Source organism: Macaca fascicularis, chromosome 9 (genome assembly GCF_037993035.2).
Source record: "Macaca fascicularis isolate 582-1 chromosome 9, T2T-MFA8v1.1".
Lineage (NCBI taxonomy): Eukaryota > Metazoa > Chordata > Mammalia > Primates > Cercopithecidae > Macaca > Macaca fascicularis.
This window is the reverse complement of record NC_088383.1, coordinates 104,551,914-104,573,135: the sequence shown is the minus strand read 5'-3', so window position 1 is coordinate 104,573,135 and position 21,222 is coordinate 104,551,914. Positions and strand designations below refer to the sequence as shown.

The following is a 21,222-nucleotide window of genomic DNA, read 5'->3' as shown; positions in this document are numbered from 1 at the left end:
CCCCAAAATAAATTTTTACATTTTTTTTTTTTTTTTTCAGTCTTGCTCTGTCACCCAGGCTGGAGTGCAGTGGCATAATCTTGGCTCACTGCAACCTCTGCCTCCCAGGTTCAAGCGATTCTCCTGCCTCAGCCTCCCAATTAGCTGGGATTACAGGTGTGCATCACCACGCCCAGCTAATTTTTTTATTTTTAGTAGAAATGGGGTTTTGCCATGTTGGCCAGGCTGGTCTCGAACTCCTGACCTCAGGTGATCCACCCGCCTTGGCCTCCCTCCCGAAGTGCTGGGATTACAGGCGTTAGCCACTGTGCCCAACCCCATGCTATTTTTGTTCATTACTTTTTTTGTAATTAAGTTTTAGATTTTGAGCTAATTATAAATTCACTTGCAGTTTTAAGAAATAGTACAAAGAGGTCCCTTATACCCTTTACCCAATTTCACCTAGTATCTCAACCAGGGTATTGACATTGATACGATCAAGATACAGAACATTTCAATCACCACAGGATTTTTTATTTCTCTTTAACAGCCACTGTCCTCTTTCCTATTACTAACCTCCGGCCAATATTAATCTGGTCTACATTTTTATAATTTTGTCATTATAAGAATGTTATATAAATGGAATCATCCAGTATGTGACCTTTTGGGATTCTGTTTCCTTTAGTATAATTCTCTGGAGAGTCATTCAAGTTGCTGTGTGTATCAGTTAGTTCCTTTATATTACTGAGTACTATTTAATGCTATGAGTGTATCACAGTTACTGTAACCATTCAGCCATTAAAGGTCATCTGGGTTGCTCTCATTTTTTGGCAGTTATAAATAAGGCTGGTATGAACATTCATGTACAGGATTTTGTGTGAACATAATTTCATTTCTCTGGGATAAATGCCTAAGAGTGTAGTTGTTGGGTCAGATTGTAGCTGCATGTTTAGTTTTTTATATAGTTTGAATGTGTGTCTCTACCAAATCTCATATTGAATTGTAATCCCCAGTGTTGGAGGTGGGGCCTGTGGGAGGTGTTTGAGTCATGGGGGTGAATCCCTTATGCCTTGGTGCTGTCCTCGAGATAGTGAGTGACTTCTCACAAGATCTGGTTAAGTGTGTGGCACCACCCCCTCACTCTCTCTTCTTGCTCTCTCTCTCTCACTGTTGGAGATGCCTGCTTCCCCTTTGCCTTCAGCCATGATTATAAGCTTCCTGAGGCCTCACCAGAAGCTGAGCAGATGCCAGCACCATGCTTCCTGTACAGCCCACAGAACTATGAGCCAATTAAAACTCTTTTCTTTATAAATTACCTAGCCTCAGGTATTTCTTTACAGCAATGCAAGAATGGCCTAACACAGTTTTATAAGAAACTGTCAAACTGTCTTTGCAGAGTGGCAGTACCATTTTACATTCCTACTAGCATTGTATGAGTGATTCACTTTCTCTACATCTTTACCATCATTTGATGTGGTCACTCTTTTTTATTTTAGCCATTTTGATAGGTAGGTAGTGATATCACATTGTGGCTTTAATGTGCCTTTCCCTAATAGCTAATGATACTGAACATCTTTTCATGTGTTTATATCCTCTTCAGCGAAATGTTAGTTCATGTCTTTAGCTCAGTTTTTGTTTTGTTTTGTTTTGTTTTTGTTTTTTGAGATGGAGTCTCGCTGTGTCACCCAGGCTGGAGTGTAGTGGCGCGATCTCAGCTCACTGCAACCTCCGCCTCCCAGGTCAAGCGATTCTCTTGCCTCAGCCTCCTGAGTACCTGGGATTACAGGTGCCCACCACCATACCCAGCTAATTTTTGTATTTTTAGTAGAAACAGGGTTTCACCATGTTGGCCAGGCTGGTGTCAAACTCCTGACCTCAAGTGATCCCCCCACCTCAGCCTCCCAAAGTCCTGGGATTATAAGCATGAGCCTCCACACCTGGCCTTTAGCTCAGTTTGAATTGGAAAGTTGTTTCTTTTTGTTTGTTTGTTTTTTAACTATTGAATTTTGAGAATTCTCTATATCTTCCTGTCTTAGTCCATTTTTATTGCTATAAAGGAATATCTGAGGCTATAAAGGAAAGAGGTTTATTTGTCATGGTTCTGCAGGCTGTACAAAAAGCATGGCACCAATAACTGCATTGGGTAAGTGCCTCAGGCTGCTTCTACTCTTGGCAGAAAATGAAGGGGAGCTGGTGTGTGCAAAATCAGATGGCCAGAGAGGAAGCAAGAGAGAGAAAAGAAAGAACCAGGCCCTTTTTAACAAGCATTTCTTATGGGAACTAAGAGTGAGGACTCATGCATTCCCTCTGAGAATGGCACCAGGCTGTTCATCAGGGATCTGCCCCTGTGATTCAAACACTTCCCACCAGGCCCCACCTCCAACACTTGGGATCATATTTCAACCTGAGACTTGGTAGGGCCGTACCATATGCAAACCATAGCACTTCCAGGTATTAGTCCTTTGTTGGATAGGTGGTTTGCACATATTTTCTCTCAGTCTCATAGATTGTCATTTTATTCTTTTAACAGGGTCTTTCATATAGGAAAAGTTTTTCTTTTGACGAGGTCAAATTTATCAGCTTTTCTTTTTATGGATTATACTTTTGGGGTGGTCAAGTCTAAGAACTCTTTGTATAACCCTAGGTTTTGAAGATTTCCTCCTATTTTTTTTCCTAAAAGCTTGATAGTTTATATTTTACACTTAAATCCATGATCCATTTTTTTTGTTGTTATTTTCTTGAGAAAGGATCTTGCTCTGTTGTTACCCAGGGCTGCAGCATAGTGGCACGATCAAGGCTCAACCTCCAGGGCTCAAGTGATCCTCCTATGTCAGCCTCCCAGGTAGCTAGGACTACAGGTGTATACTACCACACCTGGCTAATTTTTTTCTTTGTTTATTTTTTATTTTTTATTTTATTTTTTTGAGACAGGTTGTTGTTCTGTCAACCAGGCTGGAGAGCAGTGGTGCAGTCATTACTCACTGCAGCCACAACGTCCCAGGCTCAAGCGATTCTCCTGCCTCAGCCTCCCAAGTAGCTGGGACTATAGGCCTGCACCACCACATCCAGCTAATTTTTATATTTTTTGTTGAGACAGGGTTTTGCCATGTTGCCCAGTCTTGGCACATTTAATTTTTAAAAAAATTTTTTATAGAAATGGAGTCTATGTTGCTCTGGCTGGTCTCGAACTTCTGGTCTCAAAAGATCCTCCTACCTTTACCTCCCAAAGTGCAGGAATTATAGGTGTGAGCCACTGCACCCAGCTTTGTGATCCATTTTGAGTTAATTTTTGTATAAGGTGTGAGGTGTAGGTCAATGTTCATCTTTCAACTTTTAATACCAGTTGTTCCAGCATCATTTGTTGAAAGGCTGTTTATGATGTTTTGAGTTGGCTAGCTCCTCGATATCACCTAAATCTTATCAGTAGTCCATTTCCAGGTTTCATTGCAAGATGACTTGCCAATCAACTCATCAGGCTTATCATTAGACAGAAAAATCTCTTTCCTATTCATGTAGAGTATAAGGGCTAAAAGTTCAGGATTTGGAACCAGGTCCTGGGTTTTTAAAACTAGCCCTTCTCCTTATTAAGTAACTTAGTAGCTTAAAACAACTGTCTGTTTAGGTCACAATTCTGTGGGATGGTATTTTGGACTGGGCTCAGCTGCACAGTGGTTCTGTGTCTGTGTCAGGTCTCAGATTGACTTAGGGCTGATTGTTGGGGATGAAGGGGCCTCTGCTGGGATGACACATCACCTATGTTCCGTGTGGCTTCTCATCCTTCAGCAAGCTGTTCGTGGCTTCTTCGCGTGATGCTTGCAGGGTTCCCAAGAAGGGCAAGCATGGTAGCTGCAAGTCCTCTTGAGATGTAAACTCAGAATTTATATACTGTTCCTTCTGCCACATTGTTTTGGTCAAAGCAAGTTACAGGGCCAGCCCAAATTTAAGAAGTTTGGAAAATTGACTCACCTGTTAATGGAGAAGCTGCAAAAGGATTGTGGCCATTTTTGTAATCTGGCAACACTGGTAAATTACTCAGTTACTCTGAGCATCAGTTTCCTTATTTATAAAATGGATAACAAGAATAAGGAACTCATACCTAACTTATGAGGCTTAATTCATGAGAATTCAGTGAGATGATGATGATGGTGATGACGACGACAATGATGATGAAGGTAGAGTATAGAAAAGCTCAAACTATTTTTCCTCTGCTCTCCATGACAACGAGCAACACAGAAGACTTCTGTGACCAAATGTGTGGGGGTTGCAGTGGACATCAGTTGGGTATCCTTCAGTTCAATTCTGACACTACCTCCCCGAGGACAGCCCACAGGTTGAGGGCTCAGTCCCACAAGATCATCCCCACCTTCCTACCAGTCCTAAGTCCAGGCCTCTGGAACTGCTGACTGACCAGCTTCAAGCTGGGGTTCCCACAATCCCCTCTTTGGGCTTGGTTGATTTGCTAGAATCATGCAGAGAACTCAGGGAAACACTTAGATTTACCAGTTTATTACAAAGGACGCAGATGAAGAGATACGTAGGGTGAGGTGTGGGGTAAGAGGCACAGATCTTCCATGCCCGTCCCGGGCACACCACTCTCCAGGAATCTCCACATGTTCAGCTGTCTGGAAGCTCCCCGAACCTTGTCCCCTTGGAACTCTTATGGAGACTTACTGGGGTAGGCATGATTAAAGCATGGACAACTGTGTTGAAATGTGATTGAACAAAAAGGATGTGACCTAATACTAATAGACTGAGTGGGGTAACCCAGCAAGGCCTGTCTGTTCAGATTTTATCTTGGTCTTTCTGTGCAATATTTCTTCCTCCAAGGTATGGGGCAGGACCGTCTCTGGATTGAGAGTCTTACAACCCACAATCAAATTAGAGTCCTGCCTTGAGCAGGTGAAAGGAGTTCAGGAGAAGATCAGAGAGAGATTCTGTTTCCTTACACCAACATTATAACGAAAGACTAAAAAGCACTATTAGAGTTATAAGCCAGGAACCATGGATATATATGCCATGTCACAATAAGTAACACTTTTTTCATAGTACCAGCTAATATGCATTGAGTATTTATTTTGTGCCAATCTCTGTTCATGCATGAACTTGTTTTATCCCCCATACCAACCTTATGAGATAGTTAGGGAGACAGCAAGTAAGTGAAGAGGTTGAGATTCCACTCAGGCAGTCTGGCTCCAGAGCCAACGCTTATCCTTTTTACTCCTGTAGGAGGTGTGTGAATACTTAGTACAACTCCTGGTATGTGGTAAGTGTTCACTTCAGTATTTTTATTATTGATACTTATCCTCATTAGGCTCATTCGCAGAAGGAGGCACTTTCTAATTGTTTCCCTAGGTTTTTGGATTTGGGGATTTGGATTTTTCTGGAATGGAGCTCTTTCACTGATCATGATAAGCAGAATAGCAGGGGGAAAAAATAGGAAAAGAAAGGCAAAATGAGAAAGCTTATGGAGACAAACAGAGAAGGCAATGGAAGGCCAGAAAGAAAAAGAGAAGTCATGTCAGGGTCCCTTCTTGCTGAGGCCTGGAATACAGCCTCATTGGTTGCTGGGCATAAGGACTCTGATGCTGAAGAAGTAAAGGGTTCTCCTCCTTAAGAGTAATAAGAGTATAATCTGTGGCCCTTAAGAAGAACATGGACAACCCCTCCCATCCCCCACCATGCCACACCTGTACACACATACACCTCACTATGCCCTCATACCTACTAGGAGGGGACAGATTTTCTTTGGAACTTAGAGCCTAAAAGTTCCTTAGAAGATGGGAAACAATTACTTCTCTAGAAACCTTGAATTTTCCTAACTAATCAAGGCCTTCTCCGTTTTCAGTATGGACCCTAACAAGTGTAATACACTGTAGAACATTTAAAAAATACCCCCCAAGAAATGTAGGGTCAACCTTGGAAGGTAAAAGGTGTTGTTCAATAGGAAACCCAAAAAGCTCTGGGTCCCATGAAGCTCTCCTTTGTGCTAGAACCTACTGGATTTGACTGAGTCACCTGCATGAAACCTTATTAACAGTGGTGACCTCCTCTTGAACCCTAACAGGCCTTATCTACTGCTGTTACCCTATTGTCTTCAGCCAGAATGACCCTTGACTACCTGGCACTGAGCCATGCCACCCACCCTCTTCTGATACAGACTGTGGGTTAGCTTCCTTCATGCTAGCCTGGCTGCTGGATTCTGATTGGCTTCTACCATTTGATCACCATTTGATCAGCTGGACAGACACGCATGCCACTAGCCATGTTCCTGAGGTACCCTCTCAGGCTGCTCCACCCATGCTCACCACCCCTTCCAGGTCAGGATAGGCCCTCCAGCGGACAGGAGAGAAAGCCAGAAAGCCTAGATCTGACAGCTATCAAAGGGATAATACATAATACTTGGCATAGCTCTGAGCTCTGCAAACAGCCACTGATGATCCCTGGTCCAAACCCTAGGGAAGTAAGCCTGTCCCTCCACCACCCTTCTCTCTATCAGATCAGTGAGACCAAACCATTATGTGTACAACTTTTAAACTTAAAACTTATGTGTACATATTGCTTAGGATAATATTCCTGAAAACAGAGTAGGGTACCTGTATTATTAATAATTAACCTAATGAAGGAAAGTAGCACTCCGCAAAACTTAGTCTCAACAACAAACCAGTCTTTTAGTCCCAGGGACTCCCGCAGCAGGAAGAGACCATACACCTGTGGATCCAGCAATGCCGTCAGAATCCCAGTTCCATCCCAGATAATGGCTTACTAAGTAGCTGTGTGCCCGGATCTAGATGCCAAGCCTATTGTGAAAAAAGATCATATTATCTTTCTTATATCTCCACAAACCTGAAACATAGTCACTTGAAAAATGGTTATTTAAGGAAAGGAAGAAATGAATCTTCACTACTTTGTTAGAAATGTTCTAAGATTTGTGTGTGAAGGACACAGGAAGGGAGGAGAACCCACAGTCGCCTTCCCATTCATGAGAATAAGCTCCTGCCTACTTTACCCACCATCAGTAGATTATGGTTAGGGAGTGAGTTAGTGACCAGGAGAGAGTCAGAGGTCTAAAGAGGTTTTCAGAAAATTGTCATTTATAGACAGACAATATAAAGGGAAGTGATAATGGTTGGCTCAAGTGAAGGTACTTAACTCTCTAATACAGTAATAGAACAGTGGTTCAAAAGGTGGCTCGGAATGATTATTTTAGTAATTCATTTGAATATTTATGAGTTGCTTATAATGAGATATAGAAAAGTCTTTGCAGGGAATTGCTTAAAGCTTAGTCCTGCTGAGAACCTATGTTACCCACCACGTCTTGCTTCTTGCTATCAGGAAGGAAGCTCTATTTGCTGTAAGTGCTCCTCCACCCCCACTGATTGACAGCATCTTCTCTCCCATGGAGACTTCACCCAGCCCATCTGCCTATGCAGTCATTCTCCTTCTATGTCAGTTACAATTATGTGCATGTAGCAGGAAACTCAAAATAATAATGGCTCAAACAGGATAGAAATGTATTTCTCTCTTTCTCCTGAAGGAAGCCTAGCAGTCCTGAAAGAAGGTAGGCAGTCCAGGGCTTCCAGAATAGCACTGTGGAATCATCAGAGATCCCTGCTCTTTCGTTCTTGTTGCTTCACAGTTCCTTCCAGTTCAAAATGAGTGATTGAGCTCCAGCCTTCATACCCATGTTCCAAGCAGCAGTGGGGATGAATGGAAGAAAGCATGTCTCTTTTAAGTTCCTAGAAATTCCACATAACATTTTCACATGTATCTTGTTAGCCAGATATCTTGTTAGTCAGATATCTTGTTGGTCACATGGTCCTGTCTATCTGAGCAAGAAAGGCTGGGAAATGTAGTCTTTAGACTGATGGCAGTATGCCTCGCCAATACTTGGGGATCTGGTAATTGTGTGAGAAAGGACGAATGGGTAATTAGTAATCAGCGAAGCAGGAGGTGTTGGGCCCATGAGAAGTGTTGAAGGGGTTCTGTGCCTGACATTCAGCTTTTACTCTTTTACTTCTGGCTTTATGCAGGTTTCTCTTTGGCTTTTAATCAAGATTTTTTTCCTCCTTAGAAATCTTGTATAATTTTTTTTGTTTGTTCATCTGTACAAATGATCTGTAATCTTGTACAGTGTTACAAGAAAAAGAATCAAGAAAATTGGTTAGAGGCAGATGTCCGAGGGGATAGAAAGTATCTGACTCTAACATTGCTTTTCCTTCAGAAAGCTCTTTGGTTTCTTTCATCATTGTTACAGGCATCTGAATTCATCAAAGAGAAATTGTAGATAGGCTAGTTGAGATTTTGTATTATTCATACACTTACTTTGTTCTTTACTGTCTTTGCTAATCAGGTTCTTCCTTCTTTTTTTGTTTTTTGAGAAGGAATCTCACTCTGTCGCTCAGGCTGGAGTGCAGTGGCACGATCTCGGCTCACTGCAACGTCCGCCTCCCAGGTTCAAGCGATTCTCCTGCCTCAGCCACCTGAGTAGTTGAGATTATAGGTGCCCACCACCACACTCGGCTAAGTTTTGTATTTTAGTAGAGACGGGGTTTCACTATGTTGTCCAGGCTGGTCTTGAGCTCCTGACCCTCAAGTGATCCTTCTGCCTCCGCCTCCCAAGGTGCTGGGATTATAGGTGTGAGCTGCCATGCCTGGCCGGCTCTTTCCTCTTTTTATAGTTTCTTTAGAAACACCCATATTTTTCTGATTATGAAAGCAATGCATCTTTACTGCATAAGCTTGGAAAACCTAAGAAAGAACAAAGAAGAAAATTTAAAATTGCTTATAATCCTATCAAGAGATAAAATATTAATTTTCCATTAATTTTATCCATCTATGTGTTTATACATATATGAAATTAACATATAAGCATTTTTGTACATTATTAAAAATTCTAAAAATGTTAATCTTTTTCCCTTTATCCAACATTTACTCTACTTCTGATTTTTCTGATAATAAATAACACGGTGATGAATAGCTTTCTGATAAATCTCTTTTTTAGATAACTTTTTTAAAGGCTTTTGATACATTTACCAACCTGTCTTCAAGAGAGATTAATTTGTTTGTACTGTTCACCAACAGCATTTGAGTATGCCTATGACCTGCATCCTGGGTGTAAACTCCATACAATAGTAAAATAAGAATATGCTAGATAGAGCTTTTGATATACTGTACTAGTTTTACACAGTTAATAATGATAATGCTGTTTTTTGGTATCTAAACTGGTTAATACTGAGCATGTATGTTTTTATTGAAAAACTATATTATTTCTTTTTTTCTTGCATTTGACTTTGATGGCTACAGATTGTATCCAGCCTTCAGTCATCAGACATGTTCGTTCTTGGAGCAACATCCCCTTTATCACTGTACCCCTCAGTCGTACACATGGCAAGTCCTTTGCCCACCGCGGTGAACTGAAGCATGCCAAGAGAATCGTGGTGAAGCTCGGCAGTGCTGTGGTGACCCGAGGGGATGAATGTGGCCTGGCCCTGGGGCGCTTGGCATCTATTGTTGAGCAGGTGATTGCCAAGATAGAAATTATGCTGTACTGAAATTTGGGTTTTAAGTTACTACTTCAAATTGGGTTTAAGTTGCTCATCAACTTATAAAAATAATTGTGATTTCAGTGCAATAGATTTAACCCAATGTGAAAACTGTTTCCCAACGTAGATGCCAGTGAGAGATGGCATCTTAGGGCAAGAAAAGGGGATGTTAAGGAGTAGGGGTGATTTCATGCAGTTCATGCCTCAGACTTCTTCGTGATAAAGAGCTGTTTCTGTTGGAGATTCTTAGTTCTGGCTATGCAGTAGAATCATCTCGGGCCTGGAGATGCCTGGGTTTCACATCTAGCCGTTACTTAGTAAGTATCTCTGGGATGGGGCTGCTGTGTTTGTCTGTCTTGAGAGGATCTCACTCTGTCACCCAGGCTGGACTGTTGTGGCATGATCATGGCTCACTGCAGCCTCGACCTATCGAGCTCAAGTGATACTCCCACCTCAGCCTCCTGAGTAGCTGCAGCTACAGGCACAAACCATTATGCCCAGCTAATTTGTGTAGTTTTTGTAGAGACGGGGGTCTCACTATGTTGCCCAGGTTGGTTTCCAACTGCTGGGCTCAAGTGATTCTCCTGCCTTGGCCTCCCAAAGTGCTGGGCCTGCAAACTTTTTCTGCAAGAGACCAGATAGTAAATATTTTAGTTTTGTAGGTTGTATGTTCTGTGTCTCCAGTACACAGCTCTGCAGAAGCAACCACAGACAATACATAAATGAATGAGCATGGCCGTGAGCTGATAAAATTTCATTTACAAAAACAGGCAGCATGCCAGATTTGGCCAAAAGTAAAAATCCAGACATCCCAGCATCCCACAGATAAAGCAAGAGCTCTTCTATGGCATCTGAAATTTTACACTACCCTCGTCATTAAATTTTCAGTTTTTAAAAAACAACTTTCCTGAGGCGTTAATATTGGGAAACTGCTAACCTGAAACTTGATACAATTTTTTTCTTAGATTTTCTATTCTAAATAATTATCAAGCCTGAGCAACAAAGTGAGACCCTGTCTCTATAAAAATGAAATCGCTGGGCGTGGTGACTTGCACCTGTAATCTCAGCACTTTGGAAGGCTGGGGCAGGAGGATTGCTTGAGCCCAGGAGTTCAAGACCAGCCTAAGCCACATAGTGAAACCCCATCTCTACAAAAAATTTTTAAAAAATTAGCCAGGCATGGTGGCACATTCCTGTGGCCCTGGCTACTCAGGAGGCTGAGGTAGGAGGATTGCTTGAGCCTGGGAGGTTGAAGCTGCAATGAGCTATGATCACACAACTGACTGCACTCCAGCCTTGGTGACAGAGCAAGACCCTGTCTAAAAAAGTTCTGACTTCTTGGTAGGCTGAGGCAGAGGGATTGCTTGAGCCCAGGAGCTCAAGGTTGCAGTGAACTATGATAAAGTCACTGCACTACAGCCTGGGCAACAGAGAAAAATCCTGACCTCCAGTCCCCACCCCCCCACACACACAAAAAGAAAACAGCAATAATCAAACCCACCTTCTAGATTGAGTTCATCAGATAAATTTTAAAAATATTTATCAAGAGACTACACTATGAGGGGTACTAGCTTCTCTACCCTCTCTACCTTAGAGATATAACAGTCTCTACCCTTTGGGAGCCAGAACTGGGACTCCCCAGACATTAAGGTGACTGTTCAGGGCAGTAAATATCCAAATAAGTGGGCCCAAATGACAGTGAGCGATGGGTCCAGAGATGGGAAACTCAGATGAGAGTGTGGTTGTTCCTGGGGCTTCCTAGGAGAGCTGGAACTCAGCCTGGGCCTTGACAACTGATGGGATTTGTACAAACAGAGGGGAAAAGTTCCATGCTAATAAGTATCAGTGTGACATGCTTCTGCAGTTGTGCAGTCCAGTGGTTCTGGGGAATGGACAGGGTCTCAAGCGGATTCCAGATCGAGGATAGACAGGAATGAGTGTGGCATGCTGTGGGCCAGGGAGGAGATAAGCTGGAAAGTAGAGGTGGTCATCTCATTAGAAAGAATGAAAAAAAAAAAATGGATCATTGCATTAGGCAGGGCTCTGAAGCCAACTGTGTGAGTTGGAGTGCAGTCTCAAAAACAGACTGAAGATTTTGAACGGAGGAGAAACTTGATGAAAAGAGTAGGAAAAACCTGGTAAAGGTTTGCGTAGGTTATCAGCTTTGTAGGGCTGCATTTGGACCTAATGGAAGAGCTGTCTCCATCAGGGCCTGCCTAATAGTCATCTTATCATGTCAGATGGACTCAGGAACCAACTTAAAGTGGTTTCCACTGGCCATAAATGGGATGATTTGAACATCAAGAAAGGGAATCACAGCTGGGCACAGTGGCTCATACCTGTAATCCCAACACTTTGGTAGGCCAAGGTGGGGGGATCACCTGACGTCAGGAGTTCAAGACTAGCCTGGCCAACATGGTGAAATCTTGTCTCAACTAATAATGCAAAAATTAGCCAGGCATGGTGGCACCTGCCTGTAATCCCAGCTACTTGGGAGGCTGAGGCAGGAGAATCTCTTGAACCTTGGAGGTGGAGGTTGCAGTGAGACGAGATAGCACTACTGCATTCCAGCCTGGGCGAGAGTGAGACTGATTCTCAAAAAAAAAAAAAAAAAAAAAAAGGGAATCACTGCACAATGCAACAAAATATGTTTAAATCCATGAGTTCATAATTACACTTAAAAAAAAAAAAAACTTCATGGACGGGCGTGGTGGCTCATGCCTATAATCCCAGCACTTTGGGAGGCCGAGGCAGGCAGATCATGAAGTCAGGAGATCCAGACCATCCTGGCTAACAGTGAAACGCCGTCTCTACTAAAAATACAAAAAATTAGCTGGGTGTGGTGGTGGGCGCCTGTAGTCCCAGCTACTTGGGAGGCTGAGGCAGGAGAATGGTGTGAACCTGGGAGGCGGAGCTTGCAGTGAGCTGAGATTGCACCACTGCACTCCGGCATAGGAGACAGTGAGACTCCGTCTCAAAAAAAAAAAAAAAAAAATTTCATTGGCCATTTTTGGAGGGTGCTAGAGAAGCTACTCATTATATTGAAAATGGATTAGTAAAGGGGAGGAGACACACATTTGTCCTGCTTTTCATCGGCAAACTGTACCTTCAGGGTAATCAAATAGTTAGTAAAGGAGAGTTTCCCTTTTGGAATTTTTCCAGATTATAAATGAAGGAATCATTGAGTTAGAGTATCAGCATTTTGCAGCTCCTAATGGAATAATGGATCTTGGCAATGATCATCAACAGATGCTAACATCACAAAAAGAAAAATAACCAGGCATTATGTATCTCCTTGATGGATGTGCACACCACAACTTATAAAGACTTGTTGGGGGAAAAAAAAAAGCCTTCATACCAAACATCAGTTTATAGGATATACAAAGTGCAGGATTAATATCATAAGGACACAATTGGGAAAATGTAGGCTGGGAAATCCTAAAGAATAAACAACTCAGTTTAACAAAAATTACAAGGGGGAAAACTGATGGAGAGGGGAACCCATGAATTAAAGGAACTTGAGAGACACTTCAATTAATTTGTAATGCAGGATTTAATTTGCATCTCAATTTGAGCAAGGAAAAAAAATTGGAAAAATATGAACACTGGCTATTTGATATAAAGGAAATCATTGAAATATTCCAGATGATAATGGTATAGAGCGGTTATTGGAGACTAGGAAATTGGCCATGAGAGATAGTTGGTGAAACTGTGTGGTATGTACATGGGGATTTATAATACTATTCTCACCACTTCGGTTAAATATGAAATTTTCTTTTTTTTTTTTGATTTTTATTTATTTATTTTAGAGAGAGGGTCTTGCTCTGTCGCCTAGGCTGGAATGCAGTGGTGTAATCATAGCTCACTGCAGCCCTGAACTCCTGGGCTCAGTTGGGATCCTTCTTTAGCCACCTGAGTAGCTGGGACTATGGGCACATGCTGCTTGGCTGGTTTTTTTTTTTTTAATTTTTCATAGATATGGGGTCTTGCTATTTTGCCCAGGCTGGTTTCGAATTCCTGGCCTCAAGCAATCCTCCCACCTCAGGCAGCTGAAACTTTCTGTGATAAAATATTGTTGTCGGGGCCAGGCACAGTAGCTCACACCTGTAATCCCAGCACTTTGGGAAGCTACTCAGGGGGCTGAGGTGGGGGGATTGCTTGAGTCCTGGAGGTCAGGGTTGCAGTGTGCCGTGATTGTGCCACTGTCCTCCAGCGTGGGTGACAAAGCAAGACCCTGTTTCAAAAAAAAAAGTTATTATTGTTTTAAATCATGGTTTATCATAGCTGTTTGTGAGTTCCTGGACCAGTTAAAAGGGTTCAGATATCAGAAGGAAAGGACAGTTTAGGAATATTGACTTTATTGCATCTTGAGTCTTTAATTTTTTCATATAAGTCTGCTTAAGGTAGGAAACAAAATGACCACATTTGGTTCTGGGCAGGCAGAGCAGAACAAGGTCACCATCTGCCCCTGGTGTAGGCAGAGGCAACCCATAGGATCAGATGTGCCACCAGAACAGCCTCATTTACCCGGGTTAAGCCTTAGAACCTGAGAAGCCATCTGCTGAGTCTACATTGCATTTCCTACCTGCGGACTTTTATTCTGGGCTTCATTTCTTGGAGCAACGAGGCCTTCTGTATTACACACTCCCTGCAAATATTAGGTTGGCACAAAAGTAATTGTGGTCTTTGCTATTACTGTCAATGGTAATTGACATGCAATTACTTTTGCACCAACCTAATACAATCATGTCCTATAGATGTCAAACTTGGCTAGACACCAGAATTTCCTTATTAAAAATGTCTGTCTGAGGCCAGGTGGCTTATGTCTGTAATCCACAGCTTTGGGAGGCCGTGGCAGGAGGATGGATTGAGACCAGAAGTTTGAGGCCAGTCTGGGCAACATAGTGAGATTCCATTTCTACAAAAATGCATTAAAAAAGAAAAATTAGCTGGGCATGGTGGCATGAACCTGTAGTTCCAGCTACTTGTGAGGCTGAGGCAGGAGGATCACTTAAGCCTAGGCAGCCAAGGCTGCAGTGAGCCACACTCCTGCCACTGCACTCCAGCCTGGGTGACAGAGGAAGACTCTGTCTTAAAAAATTTTTTTTCATAGGGTTCTTTTTGTTGTTGTTGTTTTTGAGACAGCATCTCTCTCATTCTATTGCCCAGGTTGGAGTGTGGTGGTGCGATCATGGCTCACTGCAGCCTCATCCTCCCTGAGCTCAGGTGATCCTTCTACCTTGGCCTCCCGAGGTAGCCGGCATGCACCACCATGCCTGGCTAAATTTTGTATTTTTTGTAGAGACTGGGTGTTGCCATGTTGCCTGGGTGGTCTTGAACCTCCTGGGCTCAGGAACCTTCTGCCTGCCTTGGCCTCCCAAAGTACTGGGATTACAGGCATGAGCCACCATGCCCAGCCAATTGTTTTAATTAAAAAATAAATTAAAATGTCTGATTTTTATCTGCCACCTGCTAAACAGAAATTTGAGACAGGATGTAGGAATCTGTGTTTTTACCAGACAGTCTGGTTGATTCTTCCAGAGCCAGCCCCATGCTGGTTCATAAACCAGCATTCGGGATCTACTCAATAGTCCACCCTACCTCCATCCCTTGTGAAAAGATGAACGAGACAGTACAGTGACTTGTGATCCCCTTTCCTTTCTCAATGCCAGGTATCAGTGCTGCAGAATCAGGGCAGAGAGATGATGCTGGTGACCAGCGGAGCTGTAGCCTTTGGCAAACAACGCTTGCGCCATGAGATCCTTCTGTCTCAGAGCGTGCGGCAGGCCCTACACTCGGGGCAGAACCAGCTGAAAGAGATGGTGAGTGCTGCTTCCCCACACGTTAAAATGGACCTTCAGGTCTTCTTCCCTCATTTCCTACCACACCTTGTCTCATTGGTATATTACAGGCAATTCCAGTCTTAGAGGCACGAGCCTGTGCAGCTGCCGGACAGAGTGGGCTGATGGCCTTATATGAGGCTATGTTTACCCAGTACAGCATCTGTGCTGCCCAGGTGAGAGGCTGGGCTTTGAAAGGGGTGTGGGACCTGTGAGGGTGGTTCTTGTGGAACAAAGGGGTCTGGAACTAGTCTACTAGAATATGGTGTCAGCTTCATCACTTGCTACTTGAGAGATCTGAAGAAAGTTTTTTATCTAACCTTTTTGTGCCTCAGTTTCCTCATCTGAAAATGGGGATAATATCAGTGCCTATTTCAGATAATTTTTGGAAGGACTCAGTGGGAAAATATATGAAAAGCATTTGGTATAGTGTTTGCTACATAATACATTCTCAGTATTAGCTCGTGTTACCCTAATAACACTTAGGATTACAAGTGCTAACACTTCTGAAGACAGAGAAGTTAAACGGCTTTATTTCACTGCTTCTTTGATTTCAGGTGGCTTGCTTCTCTTTGCATGTGGTTGGTTGCCTTTTATAGCAGATACTTATTAAGCTTTGAAGGGAAAGAGGAATGCTGGTGGGTGGCTGGTTTTTCACTCATTCAGCAAGTATTTATTGAGCACCTATGGTGTATCTAGCAGTCTTGGGCATTGGGGATACTGTGGTGAACAAATCAGACATGATTCCAGTCGTCATGGGACTTATGAATTTTTAGTGGCTACCCCTAAATGTTCTAGAACCTTCTTTCTGCATTGTTTCATTTTTACCTAAATCTCCTGAATTTTTTTGAATTATATTCTTAACTGTACAGCTACACACTAGAGACATCTAAATAGCAGTCACTTCAGGAAACAACTGAAAAAAAAAATCTAACTCCCAAATTATTTTATTTTGAAACCCCTTTACCTGTAAAGATGTAAAATAGCCGTTATTTTATATTATGGATATTATTTTACATGTGCACTACATGCACGGATGTTATTTTACACCGGTGATATTGTTATGTATACATATATTGTTTCAGGTTTTGCTTCTTCATTTCCTGTTACTTTTTTTTGTTTCTCCATCATTTGCCTGTTTGTACCCACAGTGATGTTCTGGTATTACACCAGAGTGTCCTCATGTCAGTGAGTTAAAACAGAAAGGCATGGGCTTGTCCCATTGCCTATGACTGGGGACCCTACTTTCTGTAATCTTAGCTTTTTTCTCTTAGTATAAATGCAATATAAATCTGTATTTCTATCACTCTTCTTAATTATCTGCTTTCTCGTCTCCACAGTCCAGTGACAGTTTTGGTCTTTAATTTTTTTAAAGTGCCTGGAGCTGGGTGAGGAAGCTCAAGTCCAAGAGCTATGGTTTTGCTGTGGTTTGGTTTTTCCCAGGGATGATACTTTTTGAGAGTTTGTTTTTGTTTTGTTTTGTTTTGAATGAAGAGTCCCTGCAGTATCAGCCATTGTTTCCATTTACACTGAGTGGAAGAAGAGCTCTGCCCCTCCGGTTCCCAACAAGCTTCAATCCCTGGGCTGTTTCCTCTCACACCTGTGTCTTCCCCCAAGGCCATCATATCTACAGAAAATATTTGCCCTTTATACCTTATCCTATGGTTCCTTATTTTCTTCAGTAATATTATAGAGAAGACCATTATCAGTGGCTTTTGAAAACTTCCAGTAGGTAGTTTGCCAGGTTAAAGACTTAAACACTTAAAACAGCTTGTTTTTTCTTCGTAGAAGGGAAACTGATTTTCCCTCAACAGATTGCCCTTGTCTAAACACGTACATTTCCCTCTTGGGGCTCTTTATCTCCTACCTTAGTGCTGAGATCCCCAGGCCATGTTTGTGAAGCTATTTTAGTGACAGGTATTTTTCCTGGACCTTTAGACCTCCTGCTTGTCTCTCCTACCCACGGGTTTATATTAATTGTTCGATCTTTCACCATCATGACTAGAATCTGTGTGTTCAGCTTTGACCTAGTCCTGTGTCCAGCAGAACTAAGCTTTTCTGAAAAGGAGTTCATGATCTTCCCTTTCAAAAATATGCCCCATTTTGTTTTTCCCCAAACCATCAACATTCTTATTCTCCATTCCAGCAACTAGACCCTGGCATTTCAGAGGTACTTAACAAATTTTTTATCAAGTGAGCGAGTGAATTATTTTTCTATGTATGTTTCCTGTGTTTTATTATCATTAAGGCTGCTGTTTTATTGCTATATTCTTCTTAGTTACCATAGCCAGACCCTTAACCATCCTCACTTTGACTGTTTCAGTGCCTGCTTTCTTTACTATTTGCTTCCAACTTTTCCTACCTTAGCCTGCCCTCCATAGCAAGAACCCTCTTCCGTAAACATTAGAGAGATTACATTATTTACTGTTGAGCCTCAAGGTTTGTTGCCATTTAGTTTCTTGCTATCTCCATTTACCCATTTATCTTTTTCTCCTAAACACTGCATAAAATTCTAGTTCAAGCTAGAAAGCAGAGCTGTTTACCAGCCCACACGCCCATCTCCATTGTACCTTTGAGCACCTTATGCTCATCTCCTCCCTTGAACCAAGTTGTGTTCTGCCCCTCTTTCAGCTTGTGACTAAAGACTAACCTCCATAAATTTCTCAGACTGACCCCACATGCTCACACACAGTCTTAGTTAACTCCAGTAATAGTCTGCTTCAAAGCAAGAGCAGGGATAACACAACCCTGTTCCATTTTGTCTAACACACTTTTCGAAGCAGGGAAAATAATTTATTCACTCACTCGCCAAATATTTAAGGGCCTACTATGGCCAGGCCCTGAATCAGATCCTAGGATACAGAGATGTTTTAGAAATTGCTGGGGCACAGCGGTGTGCATCTTTAGTCCCAGTGACTCAGGAGGCTGAGGTGGGAGGATCACTTGAGACGAGGAGAACACAGCAAGACCCTCTCTATAAAAAAAGAAAAGAAAGAAAAGAAATTAATGGATAATCACTGACTCCCCCAGTATTCCTCTAAAAATAGATACATTAATTTCTTAATTTTGTAAATGGATGAGATTTTGGGATTTGTTAGCTCTCTGAGGATTAAAGTACTTTTGCAAGAAGTCTTGAACATTCTTACATAAATCTTTCAGATTATTGTAATTTTTTTATCTCTACAAAAATTGGGGCCAGGTGCAGTGGGTCACATCTGTAATCCCATCAGTTGAGGCCAGGAGTTTGAGACCAGCCTGGCCAGCATGGCAAAACCCTGTCTCTACTAAAAATACAGAAATTAGCTGCGCGTGCCTATAATCCTAGCTACTTGGAAAGCTGAGGCATGAGAATTGCTTGAACCCAGGAGGTAGAGGTTGCAGTAAGCAGAGATTATGCCACTGCACTGCAGCCTGAGCAACAGAGTAAGACCCTGTCTTGAAGAAAACAAAGAATTGGATAGCACCCAGATATGCGTATTTCATTCTAATCTGTATGGGGCCCCAGAAACCTAAAGTTTAACTCCCCTACTCTTAGCATCTTTTGTATACTGGGAAGTTTAGCATTTTTCTCCCTCCTGCATTTTCCATCTATTTAATCCTTTTAGATTTTGGTGACCAATTTGGATTTCCATGATGAGCAGAAGCGCCGGAACCTCAATGGAACACTTCATGAACTCCTTAGAATGAACATTGTCCCCATTGTCAACACAAATGATGCTGTTGTCCCCCCAGCTGAGCCCAACAGTGACCTGCAGGGGGTAAATGTGGGTAAAGTATTTCTAAAGGTTCAGCATGCTGGAGACACTAACACCATGCTATGCTGCATGCACTAACACCGGAAGTTTGGCATAAACAAGATGGAAAAGTTGTGAGAGAAACTGTTGTCATGGAGCAGTGACTGCATAAGCTCTTCTGAACTTGTGGTTGCATTCAACAGGGTGAGGTGCTATAGTCACTTAAGATGGTGCAATGAGCATGGCTTGTATGTTTCAGTGGCTAGAAGACTGCATGTTTGGAAAAGGGATTGCCAGTAGACACTGTGTTTTGCAGACAGAAGGGGCCTGCAAGAGCTGTCATCTATATATTTGGGTTCATTGGTTTTGCCTGAGCTTGGCTGGGTGCTTCCATGAATTTCTGTTTGGACTGCTTAGCTCACTCACTTTTGACTTTTTAATCTGCATTCTAGGTTATTAGTGTTAAAGATAATGATAGCCTGGCTGCCCGACTGGCTGTGGAAATGAAAACTGACCTCTTGATTGTTCTTTCAGATGTAGAAGGTACAAAGTAATGCTTTTTTCTTTTATCTGCCCTTTGTTTTAAATGCTACATGTATGAGCACGTGAGTTTCCCTCTTTCTTTGCGTCCCTCTGATCTATTTTTTGCTATAGATCATTAGCCATGTGTTCAGACAAAGGGCTTTTATGATTCAAAACAGGGTGGGCGAGTCTAAGAGATGTAGTTTGAATACTGAAATGTTATTTCCAGGTGCTTTCAGTTGTTTTTCTTAAATAACAGCTTTATAGAGATATAATTCACATACCATACAATTCACTTATTTGAAGTTTATAATTCTGTCCTGGCGTGGTGGCTCACACCTATAATCCCAACACTTTGGGAGGCCGGAGGATCATTTGAGCCCAGGAGTGTGAGATCAGCCTGGGCAATATAGTGAGTCCCTGTTTCTACAAAAAATAGAAAAGTTAGCTGGACATGGTGGTATGCGCCTATGGTTCCAGCTACTCGGGGCTGAAGCAGAAGGATCACTTGGACCTGGGGGTTCCAGGCTGCAGTGAGCAGTTATCGCGCCACCGTACTCCAGCCTGGGTGACAGAGCGAGACCCTATCTCAAAAATAAATAAATAAAGTGTACAATTCAGTGATGTTTAGTGTATTTACATAATTGTGCAACCAAAACCACAGTCATTTGTAGAACACTTTCCCTTTCATCACCCCAATAAGAAACTCCATAACCGTTAGCAGTCACTCCCCACTTCTACCCAAACTCCCTATCCCTAGGCAATCTCCAGTATACTTTCTGTTTCTGTGGATTAACCTGTTCTGGACATTTTATTTAAATGGCTTCATATATTATGGTGGCCCTTTGTGACTGGCTTTTTTCACTTAGCACGTTTTCACGGTTCATCTATTTTAAGCATGTATCAATACTTCATTTTTTTTATTGCTGAATAATATGCCACTCTGAGACCATGTTTTATTTATCAGTTCATCAATTGATGGACATTAGCTGTGAACATTCATGACACGTTTTTGTGCGAACATGTTTTATTTCACCTAAGAGTAGAACTGCAGGGTCACATGGTAACTCTGTTTAAAAGACTTTTGAGGAACTACTAGACTGTTTTCCAAAGCAGCTGTACCATTTCATATTCTCACCAGCATTGTATGAAGGTTCTAATGTGTTTACATCATTGCTGTTACTCAGTTGTTTTGGTTTTTTTTTGTTTGTTTGTTTTTGTTTTTGTATTTTAGTAGAGACAGGGTTTCATCGTGTTAGCCAGGATGGTCTCGATCTCCTGACCTCGTGATCCGCCCGTCTCGGCCTCCCAAAGTGCTGGGATTACAGGCATGAGCCACCGCGCCCGGCCATACTCAGTTGTTTTTATCTGCCTTTTTTATTATAGCTATCCTAATGGGTGTGAAGTAGTATCTCATTGTGGTTTTGATTACTTTCAGTTTTTAATGTAAACCATAGGACAGATTATAGGTTTTTTTGTTTGTTTGTTTTGTTTTGCTTTATTTTGTTTTGTTTTGGTTTTTTTCTTTTTCTTTGTTGGGACAGATTGTTTTAAGTTGGAGCCACTGTAGAAGTCTAGGCTATCTGGCTACTATGTTCTTATATG

At 42.1% G+C, this 21,222-nt stretch overlaps 1 protein-coding gene across 4 annotated transcripts in view; it reads left to right on the top strand.

The window, feature by feature from the left end:
* ALDH18A1 (aldehyde dehydrogenase 18 family member A1) overlaps positions 1–21,222 on the top strand; it is a 49,726-nt gene that overhangs the window by 3,895 nt on the left and 24,609 nt on the right. For 2 of the 4 annotated variants that reach the window (XM_005566057.5, XM_045361292.3), the window contains exons 3-7: positions 9,283–9,497; positions 15,194–15,343; positions 15,433–15,537; positions 18,967–19,119; positions 19,548–19,638. In XM_005566057.5, the coding sequence (XP_005566114.1) occupies positions 9,283–9,497; positions 15,194–15,343; positions 15,433–15,537; positions 18,967–19,119; positions 19,548–19,638 (714 nt within the window). Of the gene's footprint in view, positions 1–9,282; positions 9,498–15,193; positions 15,344–15,432; positions 15,538–18,966; positions 19,126–19,547; positions 19,639–21,222 lie in introns of all 4 variants that reach the window. The other 2 variants (XM_005566054.5, XM_005566055.5) reach the window with 1 other exon arrangement.